At 39.7% G+C, this 27,092-nt stretch overlaps 1 protein-coding gene across 5 annotated transcripts in view; it reads right to left on the bottom strand.

The window, feature by feature from the left end:
- DCLK2 (doublecortin like kinase 2) overlaps positions 1-27,092 on the bottom strand; it is a 98,555-nt gene that overhangs the window by 12,512 nt on the left and 58,951 nt on the right. For all 5 annotated transcript variants that reach the window (XR_008746149.1, XR_008746150.1, XR_008746148.1 and 2 more), the window contains 8 exons: positions 26,638-26,732; positions 17,796-17,865; positions 16,739-16,847; positions 9,844-9,901; positions 6,265-6,384; positions 4,351-4,497; positions 1,959-2,092; positions 570-647 (listed from right to left, as the gene is read on the bottom strand). Coding sequence is in view for 2 of the 5 variants with exons in the window: in XM_005243335.4 (XP_005243392.2) it covers positions 570-647; positions 1,959-2,092; positions 4,351-4,497; positions 6,265-6,384; positions 9,844-9,901; positions 16,739-16,847; positions 17,796-17,865; positions 26,638-26,732 (811 nt within the window). In the remaining 3 variants the exon portion in view is untranslated. The remainder of the gene's footprint in view (positions 1-569; positions 648-1,958; positions 2,093-4,350; positions 4,498-6,264; positions 6,385-9,843; positions 9,902-16,738; positions 16,848-17,795; positions 17,866-26,637; positions 26,733-27,092) is intronic.

The following is a 27,092-nucleotide window of genomic DNA, read 5'->3' as shown; positions in this document are numbered from 1 at the left end:
CAAAAAAATTGCTGAGGCACAAAGCATATCCGTTTGATTTTTAGTAGAACTCACACATATTGTGACACTGAGCAGCAAGAATCACATCTGCAAACTCCATCGCTCATATGACACTTATCAAAAAGATTAACAAGGTCGAAAATGCAACATAAGCAAATCCTTTCCCTCGCTTCAGTTTACCATTAACTTTCACCCTCCACGCTACTAACTAGTCGGCTGCTGTGTCGAAACACCACCGCCAGGGGGCAAAGCACACCCGCCCACCGAGCTGGGACGGGCTGCACGCCGCAGACAAAGAGAAATGCCGCCCCACACCACCGTACCCTACACACCGCAGCGAACCAGTTACTCCCTTAGAAAAATAAGCACCTACAATTGATCCCAAAACCTGGACAAGAGGGACAAGTGAAAACATTTTAAAAAAACAACAAAGTGGTAAAGAATATGTGTCAATCGAATCCATTGTTTTTTCCCAGGATGCCTTCTTCAGGGAGGTAGGTAAAGACTTGCAAAGAAAGCAGGCGTGTGCTGCTTTACTGCTTTTCCCTTTGACAGATAGGGACACTCACCTGCGAAAAGGTGGAAATCCACATAACAGTATGTATGTAATCACACCCGCAGCCCAAATATCCACCTTTAAGCCATATCTGAGAAAACAAGACTGTGTTACTTGTGCTAGATTAAAAGAAAAAAGGTCATTCTAATCAAACAATTGATTATATTTACATGAATATATGTTAAGACTCTGTCCTGAATTATTTGCTGCTGATGTGGAAATGTATTGTGTACCTATGCATCATTGTACTTAGCATCCTTCAGTCTTTAGGAAACCATGATAACATTTTTGCATTGTTTTTTTTTCATTCTTTGGGGTTTGTTTTATAAGCCTCAGGGCTCTCCAAGGTCTTCTGAATATACTCAGATCTGATTCGGTATCAAGGTTTCCCGGTCCAGAATCACTAATGATAAAAGACAAGGATGTGCTTTCTCATTCCCCATATTGGAGTAACTATCTCTAAGGTTATCATGTGTTGCTAAGCAACAAGAAAGATACCAATTCTCCAGTGTCTTAAGTGAGTAACATAGGGAAAAGAACTGCACTTTTCTTTTAAAGCGCAGAAATTAACACACTAGAGGTCAAAAAGAGGTCTTTTTTCCTATTATTTTCTATCCAGTAGATTCAGTTTGTCAAAATCTATAACATGCAGATGAAGTGCCCTTTGATGTTTGAGCTCACTGCAGCTGTGAAATATTTCTCGATATGACAAATGCACTGAACAATGCTTGAAACAATACAACAAACCTCCCTCCATTAGGAAGACCAAATTCAGAATGGTCACAGCTATGCCAAGAGTCAGCTAGCACAGAACGGAAGTCTAAAAGGTCTAAAAGGAAAGATGACTTGTGAAATTCTACAGAATTATTTTGTATTTATGCAACCATCTGTTAAATACAGAAAAATGGGGCTGTTTATTTAAACCAACAGTTATCAAATAGCATGCATCACCCAAACAAGGTCACTTGAATCAACATGATCTAAATGGATCTGCTCTGAGAACGAATTTAGACTGGGTGACTTCTGGAGTCTGTTCCAAGAGAAATTATTCCCTTTCTGACATGAACACTGTGTCTTGCTTGTCTTGTTTTCCCCCAAGCAGCTGCCTGGCTGGTACAAGGGGCTCTGAACAGTGAGGTGAGGCAGGGAACACAAACCAATAAATTCCACCAGCGCTGGTCCTAGGGAGGTGGTAAGGAGGCGAAGGTGAATTCTAGCAGCAGGGTAGGCAATGAAACCAGCCTCTTTGAGGAACGGAATGATGCCAGCTTTCTCATAGATGGGTTGGTTACAAAAAGATGGAGGACCACCCTACTAGCGCATGCCAGTTGTAACAACAGTCAGGAGCTGCCTGCCAAAAATAATTGGTTACAAGACCTGTGTCTTAGTCAGTCATCCTCACCCTGTCTCTGCAATGATTTCTGGAGCCACATATGTGGGTGTACCACAGACGGTATATAAAGGTCCTTCAACCACTGTTGCCAGTCCAAAGTCTCCTAGCTTCAAAGACTTGGTTCCGTCTGGATATTCACATACCTAAAATCAGCAAGAAATAAAAACAGAATGAGGAAGAGAATACTGCATTTTTAAAATCCTTTAATTTTTTTGGATAATAATCACTGCGCCCAGAACAGAGGAGAGGTAACTTCCACAGCCCTGCAGGGAAAGAGGAGAAAAATGGTACGGCCACTGATTGCCACCGCGCAGCTGGAGCTAGTGTGCAGTGGAGCCGTCTGCCAGCTATGTAGGTCAGGCCATGACACAGCCTCGAGCTGGGGGTGGGGTGGGGGAAGAAAACCCAATTCTAGGATGCTGAAGTTTTAAATATATTAAGAAAAATATAATAATACCATTTGACTGGGACCTAAAATTAAAAAAGGGATTGGCAGCTACAATCAGATTTGTTTAACATCTCTCGCTAACTTAGCATAAAGCTAGTCAGTCAGCACATTTCATAGGCAGATGTCTTCCCTAAGCTCAGTCTAGGCAAGCTCAGCACAGGAGTGAGAAAGCTGACTGAAAAGCGTGTAGGTTCCTGTGCAGACCCAAGTGCACCTTGCCCTATAAAGCCCTATAAAGAATCCAGCACATCTTGTTCGGAGTCATTTTGTTGATGAAAGAAGCTAAATTTTAATAGAAAGGTGTTATACAACTGTGATAGCAAGAGAAAATCAACCCAGACTAATAACAAAGGAAACATCTCTAATAAATGAATCTCGGTTTTGTTCTTGATGTAAAATGCTTATGTTAGCAAGATTTCAGTGGGATCTAGTTTCTAGAACGTAGGACTCCAGAATGGCTGGATTTATTTGGTTTCCTCAAACAACTGGATACTGCTAAGGCAGACACACCATCCTTCATTCCCCTGTGTAATTCCCATCATTAATGGAAACACTTGTTCTCCTTGATACAACATCTTCATATCTGCTATTATTCCTAGAGTTTGTATTTTTAAATGCATGACTAGGAAAAAGAATGTAATTCAGACAGCTGGATGACCCTGTGCAAAAGAACAAACTACTTGCAATTGTAAGTAGCAATTGATGGGAATTATTTGCATTTACATTCAATACCAGCATGTTATCTTAACATTCTGCCCCTGTCAATCACAGTGAATAAGATTTGCATCTGTTGGGTTATCTCTTCAGGCTTTCTAGGCAGAAAGGACGTTTGTGTCTACTTATACCTGATTCAGTCACTAATGGGAGTTTAAAATTTCCTTCGACTGGCTATCTTTGAAGGTGCACTGATAAGAAGCGAGACTTCCAGCTTCGTTTTCTTTCCCTTAAGTGCCATGTTGCTGTGAGTACATTTGCCAGGAGAAGCCTCCTCTCCCTTCCTTTTGCTAAACAACCTAATTTATTTGAGAGCTTATTTAAATTGCTAAATACTGTCAGTGGAATTACTTGGGAAAGAATTGACTATTAAGTGGAAAATATTTTCAGCTCATAGCCCTATTCTTGTAACAGTTCAAAATCTGGTCTGGGATAAGCCATGACTCTTACTCTAGATGCAACCTCGTTAAACAGATTGACGAACACCACAGAAGGCTTTAAGAAATTCCAACAAAATTTTGATGAAAGCTACTAGCATTTCTGATGGCAGTGGCTCAAGCAGGCAAGATTACGGTTCTGTTTGTTCAGTGCACAACACGTAATGCCTAATGCCCGATATGTAATACCCGAGTATGACCTCTGTGTATAATATAAGCAAGAGAGCATACTGCCCCAGCTCTGTGAACTCCAGTCTAAGCAGTTCCCAAAGCAGACTTCACGGTAATTCCTGTCAACACAGTTATTTTATGTCTCTGCTGAAAACGAAAGTAGTCAGTCCCCTAGGACAGAATAAATGTACGTACAGAGTTAATTCATGGCTAGAATACTGGCAAATCATCAGAAAGATGCTCCTACGATGACAGTGAACGAAAAAGAAAAAAAATTGCTTGAGATAACCACATGATCGTTGGAAGAAATTGCACTCAGCCCACCTTTTCTCCCACTTGCAAACTATAATAAATAACTCATTGACATAGCTTTACAATTCATTGTTTGTGAGACAATAGTCCTGCTCATCCAAATGGCACCCAATCAAAATGTAAATAAAGACAGGTTTAAGGACAGGTTTGAGCACAGCTCACTTGGGTTATGGTGATTGTTATCTCATGGCAGAAGATTTATTTCATACATACCTATTCTAAATTAATATTCCTGCTCAGCTCCTTGACATTTATAAACGAGCATTTGCATTAATGAGAACAAAGTAAGAGAAAATATTAGAAAATAAATGGGACATACCAGGAGATTTTCTGGCTTGATGTCTCTGTGCACAATGTTGAGACCATGAAGGTATTTGAGTGCACTGGCTAAATTGTAGACCATTGCACTCCCATCTCGCTCTGTGTATTTTGTAGAAGAAGTGATAGCATCAAATAGATCTCCTCCCTAAAGTAATGGAAAGATAATAAATCACTACATGAAAAATAATTAAAATGGTATTTCATAAAAGAGCTGTGTAAAATCTTCCTTTACAAAAGACATGCTCAAATGCCTGTTACACAGTAAAAAAAATTATTTTGCGGAAAGATGATCCTGTCACCAAGATAGTAGACTGGGACTTGGGTCATCTACATTAAATTCTCAACTGAACTCCAGGCTTCTGGTGTTTGAGTTTGGGCAAATCACAACTCTTCTTTGTTCTGATTTCATTCTATTGATCTTCCTACCTTTGATCACTCATTTATATTACCTACAGGCATAGGCATAGTTTCCCTTTTCTTCATCTTGTCAATATAATACCTTCACATAGCAAAACCCAGCCCTGATTATGAGTAGAGCCTAAAGTAATATACATGAGCTCAATAATAAAAGACCTAAGGTAATAAATATCCAGCAACTGTAATGAACTGCAAATTGGAATTTCTGTAGATATTGCAGAAATATCAAATAAATCTAGCTGAAGAAGACAAACAATGTAAGCATGATCATTTTCCAACCTAAATGATTCTATGATACAATGAAGCGCAGAACCTACACATGGTTTCTGAATGTGCCGGCTGTGCAGGCTCCGATTATGGGTGCCCTATTCCTCTTGGAATACGTAACAACATGTCAGCGAGTTACTGATGCAGCATTTCCAGTCACTGCAACAAATTTTATGTGGGTGTCTCTATGATGGTTACCCTGGATACATCTGTGGGAGTGATCTGTCTGAGCTGTGGGTGGCATTCCAAGCATTTCAATACATGTGGAAGAGAAGCAGCAATTCAGGAAATACTGGCCAAGACGGTGGTGTATTAAAATGTAAAAAAAAATACTGTCTTAAAACCAAAAAAGCCTCAACTATATAAAAATAACTTATAGAAAAGCAGAGGAATGGGTAGGCTACAGAAATTATGAATTCAACGACTACAGACTTTAGATGTTTCCCAGGCTGGCAACCGCTCTAGAGGGCACTCTTGAATCGAACAATGTTTCAGACAGAAATAAAACTACAGTGATGATATATATTATTTGTATCTGACATGCCGATCAAGTTGATGTGCAGTGTTGCTGTGTATATACAGAACACAGGCGAGAGAGCATGACTAAAACTTGACACAACTTGTGTGTTTGTTTCACAAGGTAACAGCAAAATGAAGGTTTTTGTTTTCTCTGTGCATGTATGAAAGCAGCATCTATTTTCTGGTGAACTGGAAATCAGGTGAGTGAATGTTTTATATAAACAAAACGGGTGAGATTTTTTTGAGTTTTGATTTTGCTGGACCATATCACTTGAGTTTAAACTATTCATTGCATCTATTGTCTACCAAGATAAATTCATCGAAGGGAGTTTGCTTCTTTAAAGCCAATTCTTAAATAAAGACATTACTGAAATAAATGCAGGTGTTCCATCAGTAGATGCATACCCCTATTGTCTCTACATATTGTAAACGATATAAAAACTATTATTCACTTCTCTCTAGACTACGCACATTGTAAAATTACCTTAAATCTGTGTAAATAGTCTAACTGCAATAGAAGAGCTGTAATTCCATTAATATAACTGATTGACAAGGGTATTTGCATGATTAAAAATGCAGGTTGTCACTGAAATCTTATTTGGTTCTGTCTCCCAAGATCTTAACGCTCCCTAGATACTTCTCAGATTTCACACCAACACAGAGAATGAAAAAAAAAACAAAGGAAAAAAAAAAGTATTCTTAGTCTTACTTTGACCAGCTCCATCACCAGATACAGTTCCGTTGTGGTGTCCATTTCCTCTATAAGCATAATGATATTGGGATGCTTCACTCGACGCAGAATGGACACTTCATTTTCAATCAGGTGTTCCTGTTCAGAAAAGAGGACAGAAGTTTATCGGAATAGACATGAAATGGCCAATTCACTCTCCCTTTGATCAGCGGAGCCCTGATCACCGGACCAATGAGCACCTTTTTTGCTGCTCAATTTATATAGTAGGGGGTTACTGTCAGAGGCTGGATTGAACTTGTATTGTTAACTGTGGTGAACTGTACTTCACCACTGACCAAATGTAAACTGAAACACCATTATTTCACACAGAGAACCAATGGGATATCGCTGACAAAAGACCCCAGAACATGACAGCAATTCAGGAAGTGCAGATTATATTGTTATGTAGGTATTACGAGGTGAAATTAAGTTCAGAACCGCCCTGCCCCTGAGCTGGATCACTGTACCCTGCCACCCCCCATCAATAGTTAAATGGTTTTGATCCTCGCCCCCCTTCACCTTTCATTTAGTGTCGGTTAGTCAAGGACAGATTACCTAGGATTTATTTTCACGGAATTTATTTTTTAAAAAAGTTGTGGATTACATACAGGAAAAATATAACTGCTTTGGTTATGAATTTTAATTCATTTTATATGTATGTTCAGATTTAGCATCTGCATAAAACACTAGTTTCATTACACTTTGGCAGATAACAAATCATGTCACTGGCCTTGGAACTTACTCATGTTTAATGCACTGATTAGTAGCATGCACTTCATGCATTTGTGAGCAGAGCACTAGGAGATGTGACCCACTGTGCCTAGGCAGTGATTGACGATCTTACGCTATCATTTCACCTTTTATTTCCAGGGTTATTTACAGACGCACTGTGTTTTTGCCAAAGCTTTATGTGGCCATTTAACTCAGAAACCATGTGCCATGTGTGCATCTCATTTTGTGAGAGTATGGTGCGGCATATATGGGTTAAACAGTCACACCTTTGAAATTCAGTTTGAAAGAGCATCAATTGTCATTCTGAACAAACATATCTGCTCCAAGCAAAGTGCTCTGGAGAAAAAAAAACAAACAAACATGAAGCAGTTTTGTTAAACACGATGCTGCATCTCATCAACAGACAAACGTGAACAGCCACAGCATACTAAGCCTTACGGATGGAAGCCTGTAAATTCAAAACCAGCGTTGAGTCCAAGCAGAAACTAGAATCTTATTATAGCTTTTTCTACCTAAAGAACAGGTAACATATTCAATTTATCGCATCCATTAAATATGACCGAGGCACAAGAGCTTTACCTCTGCTTTCTTTGTTTCACTTGAATAAATTGTTAACTGCTTTAAATAAAGCTCAGGCATAAGTAATGCTTATTTAAAATAAACAATATATTTTTTTAAAGGCTCAAAAATATTGCTGAGCTACCATTTTAATACCTTTCCTCAAAATGCTGATACGTAGTTAGTTTTCAACCACCCCACTGTTTTTGCTATATTTTTTCATGTAAAAAAAAATAAATCTCAGACTTGTAAAGTTCTCCTAGATAGTGCAATATAGATTTCATTCTACATTAATATGATTTATTTACAGAGAAATTGTTGTATAATTAACATTTAAGCTGCTTGTAGAAAATACATTAGTCATTCAAGTTGGAAACACAGATAGATCCACTGATGGATACAAATACATTAAGATTCAAGTTTTGGGACATAAACTGCTACAGAGCAGTGAGCAACTTAAGAGTCATGCGTACTTGGACCAGACGGGTGTTTTTAAGGCAGGGCTTATGCTGGCATGTGAAACAGAGTGAGGAAGGAGTAAGCTGTAGCAAAATTTCATTCTTTTCTTTGTTGGAATTCTTCCTGGACAGTTCTGCCACTGTCCTAAGGGGTATAAACATCTTCCTAACAACAGTCCTCTGCTGGTACATACACATACATCTGTAGGTGGCTATACAGACACAGGTCCTCCAAGACAGACAAGTATACATCCCTGGGGGTGATTTGTTTGTTTTAAAGCAGTGAGAACTATAAATAGAATATATAGCTAAAATCTGTGTAAAAAATGGATTGTCTGTCTCTAGACCATTCCAATTTATGATACCTAAGCGCTGACTCAGACAAGTAATAATAAAGCAACTAAGACTGCAAACTGAACACATCACCCAAAAGTTCTCTTTTGCAGTGAAACACACTGGGTCACCCTTCCCACAGCCAAAGAAATGGCAACATTTTAATCTCAAAAAGGCAATTTAGCACTTTTTCTTGCGGTTATACATTTGAGAATTCTTTCTAAATTTTCCCTTAAATAAACCTAGGGACTACGAGATAAAGTGATGGTGAGGCGGGAACGCTCATCTCCTAGCACAAAATTTAAAATGTGCATAGATAAAGCATTTCTGTTTCAGGACCTCTACTTAAAGCAAGTCATCACAGCAGGTAATGCATTAGCGTACAGTAATATACAACTCCTTATCATACAAAGAAAAACATACAGACTTGCTACATCTTCCTACAAGGTCACATTCAGCATTTGGAGCTCTGAATTACACTTCAGAGCAGTTACTCTATGTAATTGACAAAAAGGGCACCTGCCTTGGTGGCAAAGTTACCTTCAGAATCATTTCAGTGCAATAATTTCCATAAAAAAATAACGTGCTTGCATCAAAAAGTCCATCTTTTCAGTTATCCTTGACAGAATGGTGTATTTCCTACTCTCAAAGATACTTTAATACAGAATTTGATTGCTAATTAATACTGTGCCCTCAGTGGTGTTGTAGCTAACACTAAACTGTGCTGCATTTGATTCCTAAGTTTCTGGAGAGCACTTTGGTTTTAAGGTGTCACAAAACCGTGACAGGAGAAGTCTTTGATTTGTTGTTATATATGCCAACGTCTACATTCTTGGCTGTAGGTTGGACGTTTTTTTCTTCCTTTTTTAAAATCTCTGTACTTGGGAAGAAGGTGAAGAAGTCTGACACTCTCAGATACTTGCTTCGGTGTAACATGGTGTTCTGCTACAAGCATTTTTGGACCTTTTTTTTTTTTTGAGGTTGAATTAAAAAAGTTTAAGGATCTCTGTTGTTAAGAGATCTTTGTTATACAGGATGGTGAAACTACATAAGCAGAAATAAATGGTTGCAAAAATATCCCTCCCTATGTTCTGCATATAAAAGGAACATGTACAGCCATTAAAAGATAAAAATAAGAGGCAGACAGGGATGGGAATTACATAAATACACACAGCTGCAAATTTCCTCTCTCATATTTTATAGAGCAAAATCTTTCTAATGTATTTTGGACACACATTAGCATTTTCTTTGTTAGTCCCATAAAATAGAGGGCAATTTGTTTGGTTTTTACTCTATTATCTAGTAGATTAACACTCACTACTTTTATGATTTGCTTCTTGGATACATTATCATCCTTTTAAACAGATATTCTGAAAATAGTCAGAAAACCCAAACACACCCACCATTTATGACTAATGAGCAGCTGCTAGCTCTGTTTTTGCTGTTTTTCTTACACATGCAAATTATTGTACAGTACCTTTCCACAGCATTTAGCCTTGTCTATGATCTTCAGTGCAAACTCCTTTCCTGTGGACCTAGCAAGAAAAATACAAGAACCATTAATTAGAAACCACTCAACTAATTGTGGCATTATCTGTAAGAATACATTACTGTAACAGAATGTCTTGCCCCATGGAAGGTTGCTGACAGAAAATTCACAAAATGGACTTGATTTTGGTTTTTGTTTTCTTCAGCAGCACTTGTGCCTGCTGTTTCCCTGACTACCACAACCTCTCTTACTTAATGTATTAATCCCAGGCTTCAGCTGCAATTCATTCTTCTGTGACCTGGCACAACTCTCCGTCACTTCTTTAATGCAACATGCAAAATTTGACTCCAGCCTTCCACTTAGCTTTGTTCGACTGGGAGGCTTTAAAGTTAAAATCATACGCATTTATGTGTAAGTGAGCAGCAGAAAGACTGATACCCTAGTGGAAAAATTCAATAGGCTTCAACAGAGCTAAAACCCCACAGTTCATTACACACTAGTCTAAAATCCCACAGAATTCATTAGGCACTGATTTTGACCATTTCTATTTTGTATATTCTTTCTCTATTTCTTTAACTATTCTGTGGGATTCTTCAGCAGTCATCTAAAGTCACATGACATATATGGGTGGTTATATACAAAGTAAAAAGGATTACTGTTTTCAGTAAATCCTGTCAAAGAAAGGCACTCTTGTTTGCCTTTTGTTCCTTTAAGGAGTAAAAATCTCGGTTTTTCCAGAAGGGGCGAATAAGAGAAAAAAGCAACACAAATGAATTACCTTTTTTTTCCTTTTTTTTAAAAAACAAAGATGACATTACTACTGATATTAATGATGAACTAAAAAATCACAAGAGAATGCTGAAAGGCCCTGTTGCTACTATTTTGTGTTGTGTCTGCTACAGACTCCAGCGTGCATCAGAACACCACTAGCACATATGGCAGAAAACACAGGAGACAATTACATAAGCAAGAGTCAGGCATGTTATTAAACTTCCAGGTTAATTTTCACTATATTTTTGATATTAGATAACACTAGTCAAAATCAAAACCTTACAAAAAAAGGAACTGAATTAATGTCTCCCATGTGATTTATCCATTATTGAAAAAACGTTGTGGAGAACTCTGCTCTGGAAGTGCAGCTGTATCTATGAGGTTGTCATAGTTACAACCAGATCTGGAAGTGTTATCTAAATGGTACCTGTGAAATGTCATCCTCTTACATTACGGACCCGATGTAAAATCCACTATGAATACAGTGTGTAATTCAGAATCACAGTTTATGCGTTATACCAACTCAAGTGCATTGTCTGAAAGCCTGCAAACAACTGACCGGCAAAACCCACTTAGCAAATCTTTGGCACTGAAGCTGTGTAGAAAGAGGAGTTACGACTCACAAAACCAACTCATCAACCAACTTCCAATCCCTCTTGCAAATGTCCTTTGCTACAGCACTTAAGAAAATACCCTGGATATCATCCACATAATTTGTGTGCTAATTCCACTGCCTGTCACACACCAGCATTATCTGACAGCTTTCTGGTATTATTCTGTCTCGCTGTCAGTGTCCATCTGTTGACTCATGTCTTTAAATACAGACATATAGGGACCCTTTACCAAAGAGACCATCGTAATCTTTTTGTAGAACAGCTGGTATAATAGGATCCTGGCTCCACTACTAAGGTTTCTAAGCACAACATTATCAAAAATGAAGTATAATAATTAATAGGAATTAAAAGACAAGCATTTATAGTTGGCATTTCTTCTCTCATTGCCATTATTAGCAACTATTGTTGCATATTTGCTTTATATATGAAATTAATTTAATAATGCTTCATTAAATATTAAGATTGGATCACATAAAACTAGGTTTTTTTAGTTTAATTTTGCCTTTTTTTTCCTTTCTTAATAATTTGCAGGGTTTTTTTTTCTAATCCCCTCATTCCAAAAAGCACAGATGATGTTTTGAAACCAAGTGACTTAGCATCCTTTGTCCCATTTTCAGTGGAACTTCAGTGTTTCCCAAAACGCACAGTCGATATTCCTGAAAATGAAAAATGACGTTATTCTTTTGACCTGTGGTCTTTCATGAATGGCGTTCATTCTACAGATAACAAAGGATGTGTGGCAGTTTCAGGGTACATGGGAAAACACAGAAGCATCATTCATTTCATGCCTGCGCCAAAAACTTCAAGCACAGAAGAGCCTTCGAGAGACCAGGTGTGCTGGGGCTCGGTAGGATCTGCCTATCCCAGTGGGGAAACTGCATCTTTGGGCATCAGCTGGCGGCGCTGCCTGAGGGAGCTTTAAACTAGAATTGATGGGGGAAGGGGATAGCAGCAGGATCACAGTAGGTAAGCCAAAGCTTGGCACGGCATCACCTGAGGGTAGCAATGCCAGTCTGAACATTTACACTGTTCCTGGGAGCATGGAGGGCTTGGGAGCCTAGCTGAGATGCTTGTACTCTGACACATGTGGTATGAGAAACAAACAGGATGAACTGGAAGGGTTGGTCAGCTCCCAGAGCTCCCTGTCATTGGTATTGGTGAGACCTGGTGGAATGAGTCCCACAGCTGGCGTGCTGGGCTGGAGGGCTACAGGCTGCAGGAGGGATAGGCAGGGCAGGCGAGGTGGAGGTGTCACGCTATACATAAGGGAGAGGTTTGATTGTATAGCACTTACAGCTAGCGATGACGTGGTTCAGAGCCTCTGGGGAGGATTAGGGGCAGGGAAAACAAAGCAGAGGGTGTCTACACTGTAGTGGGTGTCTACTACCAATCGTCCAGCCAGGATGTAAGCACTGATGAATTCTATAGGTAATTAGGAGAAATTTCTGGATCAGCAGCCCTTGTTCTTGGGAGATTTCAACTTCCAAGCCATCAGCTGGGAATATCATACTGCTGTGACAAGCAGGTCTTGGAAATTCTTGAAGTTTGTAGAAGATCTTGTCACAGGCACTCAGCCAACTAGGAAAGATGTGAGTACAGACTCAAGGGGGATGTGATGGTAGGTGTCTGTCTTGGCCACAGTAATCATGAAATAGTTGAGTTTAAAATGTTTGGTGTAATGAGAAAAAAAGACAGCGGAGTTGCTGTGCTGGATTTCAAGAAAGCAATCTTTAAAGTATTCAGGGAGCTATCGGGCAGAGTACCCTGGGACCTGCTTTTAAGGGCTTAGGAGTCCACAACTGCTGTGCAGTCTTTAAGAACCACCTTGCAGGAGCACAGGAGCAGGCAATCCCACTGCATCGTTAAGTAAAGCAAGTGGGGCAGAAGACCAGCCTGGCTGAACATGCAAGTCCTCGTGGAGCTCAAGAGGAAACAGAAGTTGTATGATCTCTGGAAGCAAGGCCAAGCTTCACAGCAAAATTACAGAGCTGTGCTTCATATATTCATGGAGAAGACATGAAGAGCCAAAGCTAAATTAAGAGTTGAAACTGTCCAGTGTTGTGTCAGAAAACAAGAAAGACTTTTTAAAGTATGTCAGTATGTCAATAGCAAAAGGGGTTCTAAAGAAAACACTGGATTGCTACTTGTTGAAGACTGTCACCTGACTAACAGAGACTAAAATAAAGCAACGTTTTTTTTGCCATAGCCTTTAGTAACGCTGAGAGGCCCTGGGCTGCCTGGTCCCCTGAGCTGTAGGACCACAAACGCAGGAGCAGTGACTTTCCATGTGTGGACACTGAAATTGTAAGGGACCAGCTGTACCAGCTGGATGTTCCCAAGTCGCTGGGGCCTGGTAAGATTCATCCCAGAGTACCGAAGGAGCCAGTGGATGTTATGGCAGGACTCCACTCGATCATCTACCAAAGGTCTTGGGAGCCTGGGGAGGTCCCTGCTCATGGAAGATAGCCAACGGTTTTCTGATTTACAAGAAGCGTGTGAGGGAAGACCCAGGGAACTACAGACCTGTAAGTCTAACCTTAGTTCCTGGAAAAATGATGGAGAAGATCATACTGGCTACTCCTGAAAGGCATTTAAAAAACAACACAATCATTAGGCATAGCCAACACAGGTTCACAAAGGGAAAGTCCTGTTTAACTAATTGGATATCCTTCTTGATAAGGTCACCCTCACCTTACCCTCACCGGCGTGGATGAAGGGAAGGCAGTGGATGTAGTTTTCCTGGATTTTAGTGAGGCATCTGGACAAGTTGTCCAACCGTGAGACGAGCAGGTATGCAGTGTGCTGGCGAAGAACTGGCTAAAGGACAGGCTTCAAAGGGTTGTAGTGAACAGGACTACAGCTGCCTGGCAACTGGTCACCAGCGGTGTTCCTTTAGGTCTTAGCCCTAGGGCTGGTTCTGTTTAATGGTTTTGTCAATGATCTGGATGCAGAAGTTGAATGCACCATCAGCAAGTTTTCTGGGATGTGCTGTTGACTCTCTTGAGGGACAAGAGGCCTTGCAGAGGGATCTAGATAGACTGGGCTATGATCAATGGAATGAAATTTAACAAGTCAAAATGCTGGATTCTGCACCTAGGATGGAGTAACACCAGGCACGGGTATGAACTGGGAGAGGAGCGGCAGGAGAGCAGCCCTGCGGCAGGGGATCTGTGGGTCGGGCTGAGGGCAGGCTCAGTGCCAGTCAGGGATGTGCCCTGGCAGCCCAGAGGGCAAACTGCATCCTGGGGTGCATCAAACACAGCATAACCAGCTGGGCAAAGAGGTGGTTATCCCTGGGTGCTGGGGTGGCCTCACCTTGAGCACCATCTGCAGTTCTGGGCCCCACGATTTAAGAAGGTTGTTAAGGTCCTTGAATGCACCCAAAGGCAGGCAACAATGCTGGTGAAAGGGCTGGAAGGAACATCCTGCAAGCAGCAGCTAAGAACTTTGAGCTGGTCTAGTCTGGAGGAAAAAAAAAGGCTGAGGGGTGACCTCATTGCTCTCTATGGCTTCCTGAGGTGGGGAAGTGGACAGGGAGGCACTGATCTCTTCTCCCTGCTATCAGTGATAGGATGTGTGAGAATGGTTCAAAGCTGCGCCAGGGGAGGTTTAGACGGGACATTAGGAAGCGTTTCTTTACCGAGAGAGTGGTCAAACAGTGGAACAGGCTTCCTAGAGACATGGTCGATGCCCTGTGCCTGTCGGTGTTTAAGAGGCATTAGGACAAAGCCCTTAACAACATGCTGTGACTTTTGGTCAGCCCTGAAGTGGTCAGGCAGTTGAACTACTTGCCTGTTGTAGGTCCCTTCCAATTAAAATATTCTGTTCTATTCTCTTCTATTCAGTTTCACTTAAGCCTCTCACGTGTAGCTTCTTACAAAATTAAATGGACAGGAATCCAGTTGCAACTCAGCTGGCTATATTGCCTTCTCATGGTTTTTGCAACAGACCTGCAGTGTTTAAAGCAGTAGGGACGTGATTACACACTGATGTGGTAATGCTTGTCAGGAACCAGATTTTGTTGGTAGAAACTGTTCAAAAAGAAAAAAAAAAATCAGGACCTTGGAATCTAGATGTTTACACTGACCAGAAGCATTATCTGAAACCTGCACATGCAACAGGAACTTTCCTTGAGCAGTAAGTGTAGCATATTCAGATCACATTTAGCCATTTTTTTCTATGTATCAGGACTGTGCTTGTAACTCTAGGAGTTGCTGCCTAAGTCTTTATTCCTTACTCTATAAACCTTACATGCCTGCACATCAGTTTCTCAAAATAATATTAAAAATAACAATTGTCACTTGCTGCTATAAACCACCGAATGGTGTATTAGACACTGTGTTACACACCACCTGCCAATATTACTCTCAGTAATGGAGGGAAACAATCCAGATACAGTATGAGGAAACAACTATTCTGAGAAAAAGCAACAGGGGCTGCAGAAACCTATGTTTCAGTAGAGAAGGCCCCAGGATCAGCCTCAGTACCCAACCCTTTTGGCCATATGGATGGCTCAGAAAAAATATCTATGCATCTACGATCTGCTAAGACTGGAATGAAATGTTTCCATTCATAATTATCTTTCTTTTCATTTAAATAAAATCAGCAGATGAGGACAAAATAACAGAACCTGTTCCTGTAATTTCTATGGTTTTTACAGACATTTGCTGAATTTGCCCAGTATTTGTGTACAAGTTAGAGATTCCTCATAACAGTTAAGAGGCTGACATAACTCTCAGATTGATGAAGACAGCAGAAGGTGGTTCTAAAAAATACACAGAGAAAGCGACAGTCAAATCATCTGTTATGTTTGCAACACCAACGAAGTGTGACACAAAGCTTGCAGAGGAAGAGCAGTAACACAGCACAGGGCTGTAAAGGTACCCTGTCTAACTTATGGGAAACCAGGCACAAGAATATTTCAGAGTCTGGACTATTAAAGGGCTGATTTGAGAAGTCTCTGGCTATTCCAGGCACTACTTCACAGAAGAAGCAAGCACAAGGGAGACAGTAGCACAGGCTAATAGCCACCGACAGCATGTCTTTAAGCATACTTTGCCCACAGTATTCTGAAAGCTGTGAAAAATCATTTCAGCAGCAGGCAGTAGGGATACTACAGCAGCAGAACTGCTGAGGCAGAAGTGGGGTCTCACAAAGACTGTTTAGATGCCACATAAAATTGCCCACCATCCACAACAGTCTGTTGTGTGAGGAGATTTCTTGAAGATCTGTGGGGTTTCCTTAAGAGCCTCCATTAGAAGGTGATACCTCCTCTAGTTTTGGGGATAAAAATCCATGTTCCTCCGCTGCTCTCATATCCCTTTACTGGAATAATACATAGGAAGCTCTGTGTGTTTCTCTATGCCTGGCTCTCCTGTAGGCATATCTTTGCAACTGCCCTTTGCTTTCATCTCATCACATTCCCTATGAAATCATGCCAACGCACAGGGCTTTACCCAGTAAAGCAAACAGCAGTACAGAAAAGTTTCCTTGCTCACCGTTCTATGCACTCCTTTACAACAGCAAAATTGCCATCACCAATCACCTTCCCCACTTTATACTTCTCAAGAATGGTAGATGACCCTGAGCACTTGTTTCCATTCACACCTGCAAAAGAGCAAGGTCAGTAACGCAAGCTGAAGAGAAGTGTCAGCAGGATGCAACATATCCCCAATGGGTTCCACAGGCACAGAACAAATGCAAAACAAAACTTCAAAGCAAGCTGTTTTCTTCACAGCTTATTCCTTTTTTTTTATCTCAAATGTAAGAAAGAACAAGACAGGACTAACCAGAATTGTTTGACCTTTTAGCACACAAACTAAATGTCACCATGTTTTTGTGGTGGACATATTCTAAAAGTAATGAATGCAGTTAGAACGTCCTCAGTCTGACTCAAAATACTTTTTTTGAAATATCTTTTTGCATACTCAAAGCAAAAACGCAAACAAGATTAATCTACAATGCATGTAAAAGAATCAAAAGTTTTATCTGCTGAATTCCTTCAAGTTCCCTTAGCTGCTGCTGAAACATCCAAAATGCAAATAAGCTTGATAGCTTCTTATTTCATTATTAAAAAATGTTAACATTTACTCTAAAATTAATTTTAAAAAATACCTTAAAAGCCCCACATTGCTTTAAAGAGATAGAGAATGAAAGGTTAAGTTTAGGTAATGTCAGTTGACGGGCTAGTGGTTCTACCTGAAGCACAATGTGCTGTTTTGAGGAGGGCTCCACTTTCAACCCAGCCACAAACACATTTCTGATGATACTTTGCAGGTCACGATCAAAATCACTCAAATGCTAATAGTGACTGTTGAACAGCGGGGCCCACTAAAATGCTACCACTTGACAAGCAAAGAACAGAATTTATTTCCTAGCTTTACTGCCTTGATTTAGAAAATGCAGTAAGAATCTTTCCAAGATAAGGTTGTCGACAGGGCATCAAAAAGAACAAAAAACGATTTGGCATCATCAGAAACCACCTAAAAGTGCTAAACTAACTGCCAACTAAAAGAAAATTTTTGCACGGACTGTTAGCAATTATTGGCGCCTTACCTTCAGGACTCTGGCAATGTGATTCAGGTACACCATTCACATTGGAGGAAGACCCACCATGTGGAGAGATCTATGGAAGTACATAAGAACTTATTATTTCTGATCATAATCACAAGAAGATGCCAGAGGAAAAAAAAAAAAGAGAAGTTAAAAAAGTCACCCTAAAACCACCTATACAGAGTCAGTTTACTTTTCCACTCCCATCTTATTTTCATTCTTGCTTTCTCACAGTTCATCATCATTACAATACATCATTGTCACTTGCACCGATATGTTTCAGCCCTGCTACTCTTATTTAGATTGGTAGCTGAACAGACTTCAGTAAACAGTAAAGAAAATTCCCTCCAGCTGCACCAAGTTCCATCTAAACACTATAGAGCCAGCGTGTGTCGAGGCAACGTTCCCTCCTCATTCTACACAACCAGGTCATTACAACACACTCTGGCACGCGGTTCCACATAAGCCAGAGAGCCACCTCCAGGCAACGATTCAGTGCCCACTGCAGCAAGCATGTGCTCTTGTGCTGAAGGCTAACGCATCTCATCATAGCTGGCACTGCCTGAGGTCTCCCTACCTGAACTCTGTCAATATCTGCTCTCTTCAGATGAGCACTGAAGCATGCTAGGAAGGCGACGTAGGAATGCTTGCATGGCCCTACTAATTCTCATTTAAAGAAGAGAATTTTGACATAGGTGGCCAGGTACTTCTACAACAGTGAGACCCGCTTGGTAATCTAGTGGTCTGTATTTCAGGTTATTACGGATGTGATGATTTATGACATCTACAACCAATTCAAGTTACATGTCTGATGTGAATCCAGACACAGATCCAGTCTTAGTAACTGTAAAAATCAAATACCTACACAATTATAAAGGATGAAGGCTGAAGAAAACTACTTTTGCTGCACTAACAACTTAATGGGTATTCAATCTGAATCTTCACAATTCTATTTAAAGTCACCCTGTCATACTGCCCAGACACACACACACACCAATCTATTTTTATTTTAGAAAGGGGTGGAGGCATAGGAATGAATTATAAACAGTAAAATGTACTGAATGTGCACCACTGTTCTATAAGCTCTCCCATTACAGTTAAGAAATGAAATGATGAAACTATGAAATTAAAATATAGCTTAGATCATTCCCCCTACTCTACATAACATTTCTTGCTGTTCTGTGAAGTTCCGTATCTTGTTTTCTTCATGGGCTATTCTAGTAGTTCTCACCACTCACCACATAAAGGATTAAAATACTTTGCCTTAAGCTCACTGTCTGTTGAAATGGCTTTGCATGACACCAGGAATGCAAATGCAGCATTTTCCGTTTTAGCCGACATTGTCTGGTTACACTGCTGAATATTTTAAATCATTAACACTATTGTCAATGGAAGAACTGAACTGACAGATAGGGATATTGTCTAAAAGCTCATGAAATGCTAATGAATGCTTAAGTTTCTAGCGGCAGCTGAGCTGCCAGATCAGCTAAAAGTACAGTAACTAGAATCTGTGCAACTTAATTTTGAAGAGCCTCTAAAACAATGATGTTTACTAGCATTTGGCATAGAAGTAGCATCAAACAGCAACCAGTCAGGTACTACTCTGCTCCTTACTAATAACCTAAACCCAGGCTATGTTAAAGCTACTGTCTTTCTGAGTTACCTGTTTATTTAACCAGGAATAGGAACAAGGACATTTGGGTTAAATGTCATTTGTGCAAATTCATGAGTCAGTCTCTTAACCAGTCAGTCACATTTTCTTCAAGTATGAAGCAGAGATTACAGAACAGATCACTGCAAAGTACTAGTCATCAGCCAAAACCATTAGTAATCTATTTTGGGTTTTCAGTGAGTGACAATACATGGGAATATCTACCCCAGATTTCCAACTTCCTTCATCCTTATAATCAGGTCAGAGCATGACTGGGCACATTCCTTCTTACCACAGTATTTACAAAAAGAAAGCAATCATAAACAGGAAAAAAGTTAAAAGGAATACTAAAAGGAAAAAAAATGTAATGCTGCTGTTGTGTCTGAGGTGCTAGACCAGAACCTGAAATGGACAGTTCAGCCTTAGCTCTGTGACTAATTTGCCTCGTGACTCTATAGACATGAGGCCGAACTCACTCTGAAAGAGACTGCGTGTACTTTGGGTGCTGTAGGTCTGTGTTTGAGCTCCTCAGCAGCAAAATCAGTCTAATCTTTCCCTACTGTGTCAGAGAACAGTAGAAATACACTCTCAAGATGCCTGTGAGGTGCTTGACTAGCCAGAAGACATGGAGAGGAGGCAGGAATTGTCAGTCAGTGACACAGAATAAAGGGATTTTTATTATTAAAGTACTTTTCTAATAATTTAGCTACTCAGTGACATGTAATACTTAGAATATCTCGTACTGTTGGTATCCCGATGGCTGCAGGTATTTTGAAGGTGAAGTAAAGATTCTGGGTGTGCAATTAGACTTGCCTGGTTCACTAGCCACTCCTGAAGTAGCAAGATGAGAAAAGGATGCATGTTGCTTTGATACTACACTAACTGATGGCACCTACAATCACACTGCAAATTAGGTTTTGCAACAGTTCCTCCGCTTGTATTCTAGCCCACACAGCACTGCTGTTCTACTCTAATACAGTTCCCCTTACACATGACAAATTCAGAGTGCACAGGTCTTAAATCCACCCTCACATACACATGCAACTCCTAGAAAACTCAGACATGAGGCAGAATTTGATTCTCTTTTTAAAAGCTCACAGAGCAATTTAGAGCAGCAACAGCTATCCAGCCCCTCAAACAAAACAATCGCCTCAGGATGCAGATGCTACTGGTCAAGAACATCTTCCACTGGCAGCCACCACTATTGCAATTAATCATTCTGCAACACAGAATATATAGCAATTATTGCTTTTACTTCCAAGTTGTCTCCCTGCAGGTAATTTGTGTTTCAACAGCACATTCAGAGACAAATGCACAATACAACACAGTTGTTAGAGATACTGAGAGTATCTTGGTGAACACACGGTTCTCAAAACTATCTGCATTTAATTTTACAGATTAATTAAAGATGTTGTAAAAAGTTACAAAAGGTACTAAGCTGACAAAAAAACCTCCCCAGCTGTTTCATGTTCTTCACATGATGAACTGTTTTCTGGGGAATAACCATTTTCCCAGGTTCACATAAATATCTAAACACATTATATATTATTTTGTACAGACTGTGACTTTCGGCATGAGGTTTATCAACACAACACATGGTTTTGTGAGAAACACTCACATTAGATCTGTCACATCCATAAGCTTAACACACCCAATTTAGTACCCAACGTGCTTATTACACCTCAACATAATAACTAAGGAACAGATATTTAGCATTCTTCCTTTCACCCTTACTAATATTCAACCCATTAAAAACTCTATTTTATACTTTGCACTGTAGAATATTATTTTTTTTTTACTACCTGAAGTATCCAATCCATGATGTGCCAGGCTTCTGCATCCTGCCAGATACTGTGTGCATCAGGTTTTCTAATTCTAAGTTAATGATAACAAAGCACACTCATCCCCCCAAAAAACCAACCCAAACAAAAAAACAACAAATAAAAACATAAAAGCCTTTAAACCACCACAGAGCCCAAGAGCACGAACTGAAGTGGGTATGCAAACATAAAGTGATGTATGTATAAATATCAGGGAAGGACTAGCCCAGGATTCCCTTAAAATCTGGATCAGAGCATGAATCAGTGATTTGGGAATGAAAAAGCAGCAGCTTGGCAGTCATCTTCATCAAGCCACATCTACTGGTTCAGTAGCAAAGATTTTTAATAATTCTTTGAGTCAAAATGCTACCATATATCTGAAAAAATGTAAACACAGTGCTTGTATTTAAAACAGAAATGCGCAGGGACATAAGAAAGTAATCCCAGATAACTGTACAACTGGTCCAATTTTATTTTGTGTCTCATGAGAGTGTGAGGAAGGATCCACAGATATAAACCCACATGCTCTCAAAGCAGAATGACATTTTAGTCGACAAACCTTTGCACTCAGGATTAGATTAACTGTCCATGATACGAATGTTTGCAGAAACATTTGGGGCTTTTTTTCCTATTGAAGGAAACATGTAACTTCTTGGTAGCTGCATGGGATGGTACCTTCTAGAGCCCCCATATAAAGGTTTCCTGCGTCTGTCATTCTTGCCTGTCTGGAGAGAAATGAAGGACTTGTGCCATCACGTTGCTAGGCATACAAAGGACCTGTGTACATTGTCCTGTAACACATATGTGCAAGTGCTTGTTTGACTTCGGTCAGACTTCCTGTGGTTGCTCAACATCTTCACAGCATGTATATGATGCACTAAATGTGCTGCCCTTGTCCTCCAGCACATTCATAATGTGCTGAAGAGACGCTGAACTGTATGGTCTGCATGTACACCCAGACCCTTGTGTCTGGAATATGGGACCCCTACACAAACATTTCCAATACTATTTTGATCATAGAATCTGATCCTGTAATATCCTCAAAGTGCATCTAGCCAAACTTAGAAATAAGTATGCCTAATATTGTTAACTTTTCCTTGAGTCCTCATCTGACACTACTGTGGTAATCTTCCATCTGAAGGCTAAGAAGAGAATGTAAAGTCTCATACCTCCAGAAAAACTCCCTGACATTCTCAAAGAAGCTTTCTCTGTCTTTATGAAAACATTCAAACTGGTGATGAATCTAACTGCAGACTACAAATATTTTAGTGAAATTGTGAATTAACTGTTTACAGAAATATTGTCTGAAATCTAGGGACACTTTTATAGTGTCATTGTAACTCATCCTGAAAGGCTGCAATAAGAAAGGGCTAAAAATATTCCAAATATAAATGAAATGTTGTTTATATAATCAGTATTTCCTATGAGGTGTTGTATTTATTATTATAATGCTTAATATCAACATAATCTGTAAGACAGAAACTTCATATTTTTCAAGTGATGCTTAAACACTGCTAGTAACCAACTATACTGAGAAGCTACTTGTAACAATACAATAGCTAATTACAATGTAGTTATTCTGGTGCAACTTCAGCATACATGCTGTGACAATCTATATAATACCATGCATTTTTTTGCACTGCTCTGGAAACACTGAAGAGCCACATAAGGATTTACCCTTTTTCTAAAGAGATTTTGAACCATATCTCATTATGTAAAGCATTTAGCAAACTGGTGCCGATGGGTGAATGGACTCAACACTAAGTGCAATACCTCAGTTTCCCTACCAGTACAAATTAGCCAACTCTTTTTATCCACTGTACGACCAAGAAAGATGAAGAAAGATTCTGAATTGTGAATTCAACACAGGCAGCAGTTAAAGAATTCCTCTAAGAACTGCTATTGCACCTGTGTCGCTAGGTTGGATAATTGCATATAAATATTCTTAACATGTAACTGCTAACAGAAGCACATGCGTACAAAACCGAAGAGATTAAAACCTAGATGAAGATAGGCATTAATCCTTCAAATCACTTAAGCACATGTTTAACTTTAAGTACATTAACATCCTCATTGAAGTAAAAGGGACTACTCAATAGCTTGAAAGTAAGCAGGTACTTAAGTTATTTGTTGGATCCGGTTTTAAAGCCCTTTCACTCTGGTCATTTGGTCCATCAATCGAAAAAGTAATACCAAGACAAATGCAAACACATTGCTATTTAGCTTAATTGGGATTCTAAGAAAGCTTCTTTATTTGTACAAATTTGTTTTCTTTCTAAAAAGATGAGAGACTTTGAGGTACTTAATTTCAAGAGGACGCAATAAAACACATCCAAGTAAGCACCGGGAAGCTACAAGGCCACTTCCCAAAATCTCATATTTAATCTAGTCTCTGGATTATTTTTACAGTACTAAGTGAGCCCAGTAACAGATGTACTCAAAAAAATATGAGTCGAAGTACCCCTAACAGCTTGGCATACCTGAGTATCTATAAATGCACACTTAAAACCAAAGGAAAAGGTTAAACTTGTCAACGGTCACCTGCCTATAGAACAGCAAAAGGACTCCTCTCAGTCAGTCGTCCTGTGCCACCTCATGCACTATTACCATTATGTCTTAATCCATGCACTGGTTTTAATCTCTATGGAGAAGTTAATAGAAAAATAAGAAACTCGGCACATTTGCTCAAAAAAGAATATTGTACAGAGTAGTCATTTCACGCCCATACTTGTTCACTTTTGAATCTAAATCTTTACCTTGAAACAAACCTACTGTGAAGTGACGTGAGTTTTCTGTGCCTGGAAGTACCACTTCTGCTTACAAAGCGTTGTGAAACAGAAGGAATCCTTGGGGACTGAAGAGATTTCACTTCAACAAAAAAGAACCATTCAGAGAGTATGATGTAAGACTCCGTGCCTGAGACTCAGAAAAAACCGCTGTTGCAGTCAGTATCTTTTGCAAATTTGCTGCCTTGATGACTAGCATTATCACTTAAGCTCTGTGTTGGCTGTCAAACTTTAAAAAGCTTAGCCAGGCTCTAATCTATAGTGTAATCTTTTATTTTGCTCTGGCTTTCCAAACATCACAGTTTTTGAAGTACAGTTCATGTGGAGCTGCTCTGATGGTCTGCTCTTTAGAGGAAACAGAAACACCAACCCTGATTTGTTCCCTTTTCCTGCTGACCGAAGCTCACCTAAAACCATTATTAAGTGTTGCTGTTTCAAGCTCTACAAAAATAAATATATATGATTTCTACACAACAAATCAGCCAAAACATTGCATTTCCAAGGCCAGAAAATGCAGCATTATACTTCATTATTTCACTGTCTGCCATAGTATTTGTATCTACATTTTCATTCAGTCATGGCACCTTCTTTACACAAGTGCAGGAAGCCAGACTACTGTCTGCACAGCGATACAGTCTTAGCAACAAGGAATTATTTAACAATAGGGAACAGCAGTAACCTCAAAATAATAAAATTGGTCCCCACCTTCCCTCTGTTTTCCTCATCAGGCTGGCCAAGATCAATCCTACAAAAATAATAATGGGTTTCTTAAAAGAACCTAGTTTTACATAAAACCGTGCTTCCCTGTTACTGCTTTTGTGTGGATACTTCGCCAAACCAGTCATCACTACTAGAACATAATCAAGAAACAAGGGTCACTGCGCAGTGCACTTGTTTCTTTTAGAATTATCCTGAGATTCACCTGATAACTTTCCCTATTTTTAGTCTCAGGAGTACAGCTGGGATCCTCCTACTGAACAGATGCAACCTAATGGAGTAAAACAAGAGATACTCACTGCTTCAGTAACACACCACGTCTGAGATGATTGATTTCTTTTTGCTGTTTTCTTTGGTCATATAGGGATGAATTATTTGACACAAAACCCCATTAGTATCCAGCATCAATTAAATTCCAAAATGAAAAAGTACAACAGCCTACTTCAGTGAAATTGACAGTGAAGGGAAAAGAGGACATGTCCACTTTACTGAAAATTGCTTGTTACTATCAGAATTATCTCTATCTTAATGGAGCTTTAATCAGCTAAAAGCAGACAGGACAGCGTGGGAAAAAAATGAACCAATTTATCTAGTTTCTAAACTTGTAATTTCATTAAAGAAAGATGAAAGAGCATTTGTTAAATATAGTGCAGACCATCAGAGAGCCTCAAGTCCAATGATTTTGGTGTCCTCTACTTTAAGTTCTATAGCAGAGCTGTCCAGACAGATTTTAAGACACACAGATCTAATTTTCAGTGTCAGAACTATTACTGCTCTTGGAAATGCTTTATAGGGGAAAGGCCAACCTATGTTGCTCTGCCCGAAAAGAAGCTATGGGATGTCACAACTCAACAACATAAAGGCAGAGATCAACAATAAATGAACCAAACAACAAAAAATATGTTAACATTTAAAAAAATAGATCAAACCTTTTCTCAGAATTATCACAGAAGCCTGGCAAAAACCAGTGCCATACTCCTTGCAAAACAGACAAAGACTTGGTAACAATTAGCATGTCAAAACCCAAATCTAAATACTATTCACATCACGTCCTTTAGCCAGCCTCTTAATTGAGAAAACAGTTTTACACAGAATTATGCAGCCTCTTCCTAACTGTTGTGTTCATCAATGGGAGCTATTACTCGATCAGAGTAATTAGTGCAGAACATCCAGCATGCTTCCAGAAAGGTTGCAATTGACGATTTCATAAGAAAATTCTCCTTGAAAGGACAGCTGCACAAATGCAGCAGTAAGATGCTCAGCTGTGCTCCAGACTCCTCCTTTCATTTTACCAGGCAAAATGCATAAAGCAGCCTCTAAGAACTGGAAATGCCACCAATTTTTAAGTGGTAGTGGAAGAGAACTCTCTTGGTGCACCACAGAGAAAAATCCTCCAGACATCAGGCTGCTCCCAAAGGAACCCCTCCCAAGCTTTCAGGAGGGGACTGCATTAAGGGGTGAAATTGTGTGCCACAAATGAGGAAGGGTGCTTCAGATGAAATTCTGGGCCATGCTACAAGACCATAAGGTACTGAAACAAGGATACCACATTTGTATAAGATGGGGGAACATAAATTACTTAGGGGATTTCTGCAGTCCACACAACAATAGAAAATTTGGAGGCCAAACTGGCATATTCAAGTCACCATCACCCTCTGCCTTCACTAAGCTGAGAGTTCCATCCTGCCAACCAAAGACAAAATACAAAGATCTTAAGGTCTCTTCTCCAACTCAAAAATCATACTAGCAAGACTACCCTATAGAATTGTAACTCTTTTTTTCTCTTTTTCTTTTGTTCTTCTTCAGCATCACTGTAACACATTATTCAATGAATGCCGGAATTCAGAGTTTTTGATGGTTCTGGCACTTACCTTGAGTCCACGAAAGCTGCCTGGGCTTGTCGGTGAAGAACTGGAGGACTTTGTAGATTTTGGGGTGGATAATTGACTGCTTGGGGTTCCATTAACTAGCCAAAGCAATAAAAGAAAAACAAATGTAAGAAAAACCAAATAAAAGTCAAAAACCCTAACTTGCTTTTAAACATAACATACCTCTCTGGTAAGTTATCACTCAAGTCTGCATACAAAGACCAAAACAGACTCCTCAGCATTTGGGAATAAATTACACGCTTGCATGCCACACAACTGCACCCCTGAAACTCATGTGGCTGGATCAAGAAGACACACAAATATTGCACTGTCATTCTAAAGATTAAAAAGGCCTCTTCAGTCCTTTGTCAGTGCAAGAACTTTGGGCAAGCAATAGCCATGGCCTTCTAAAATTATATCATTTATTGTGATATCGCACAATAAAATATGGAAAAAGT

The sequence above is a fragment of the Falco peregrinus genome, chromosome 2 (genome assembly GCF_023634155.1).
Source record: "Falco peregrinus isolate bFalPer1 chromosome 2, bFalPer1.pri, whole genome shotgun sequence".
NCBI lineage: Eukaryota > Metazoa > Chordata > Aves > Falconiformes > Falconidae > Falco > Falco peregrinus.
The sequence above is the reverse complement of the archived record's forward strand: the minus strand, read 5'-3'. Positions and strand labels throughout refer to the sequence as shown.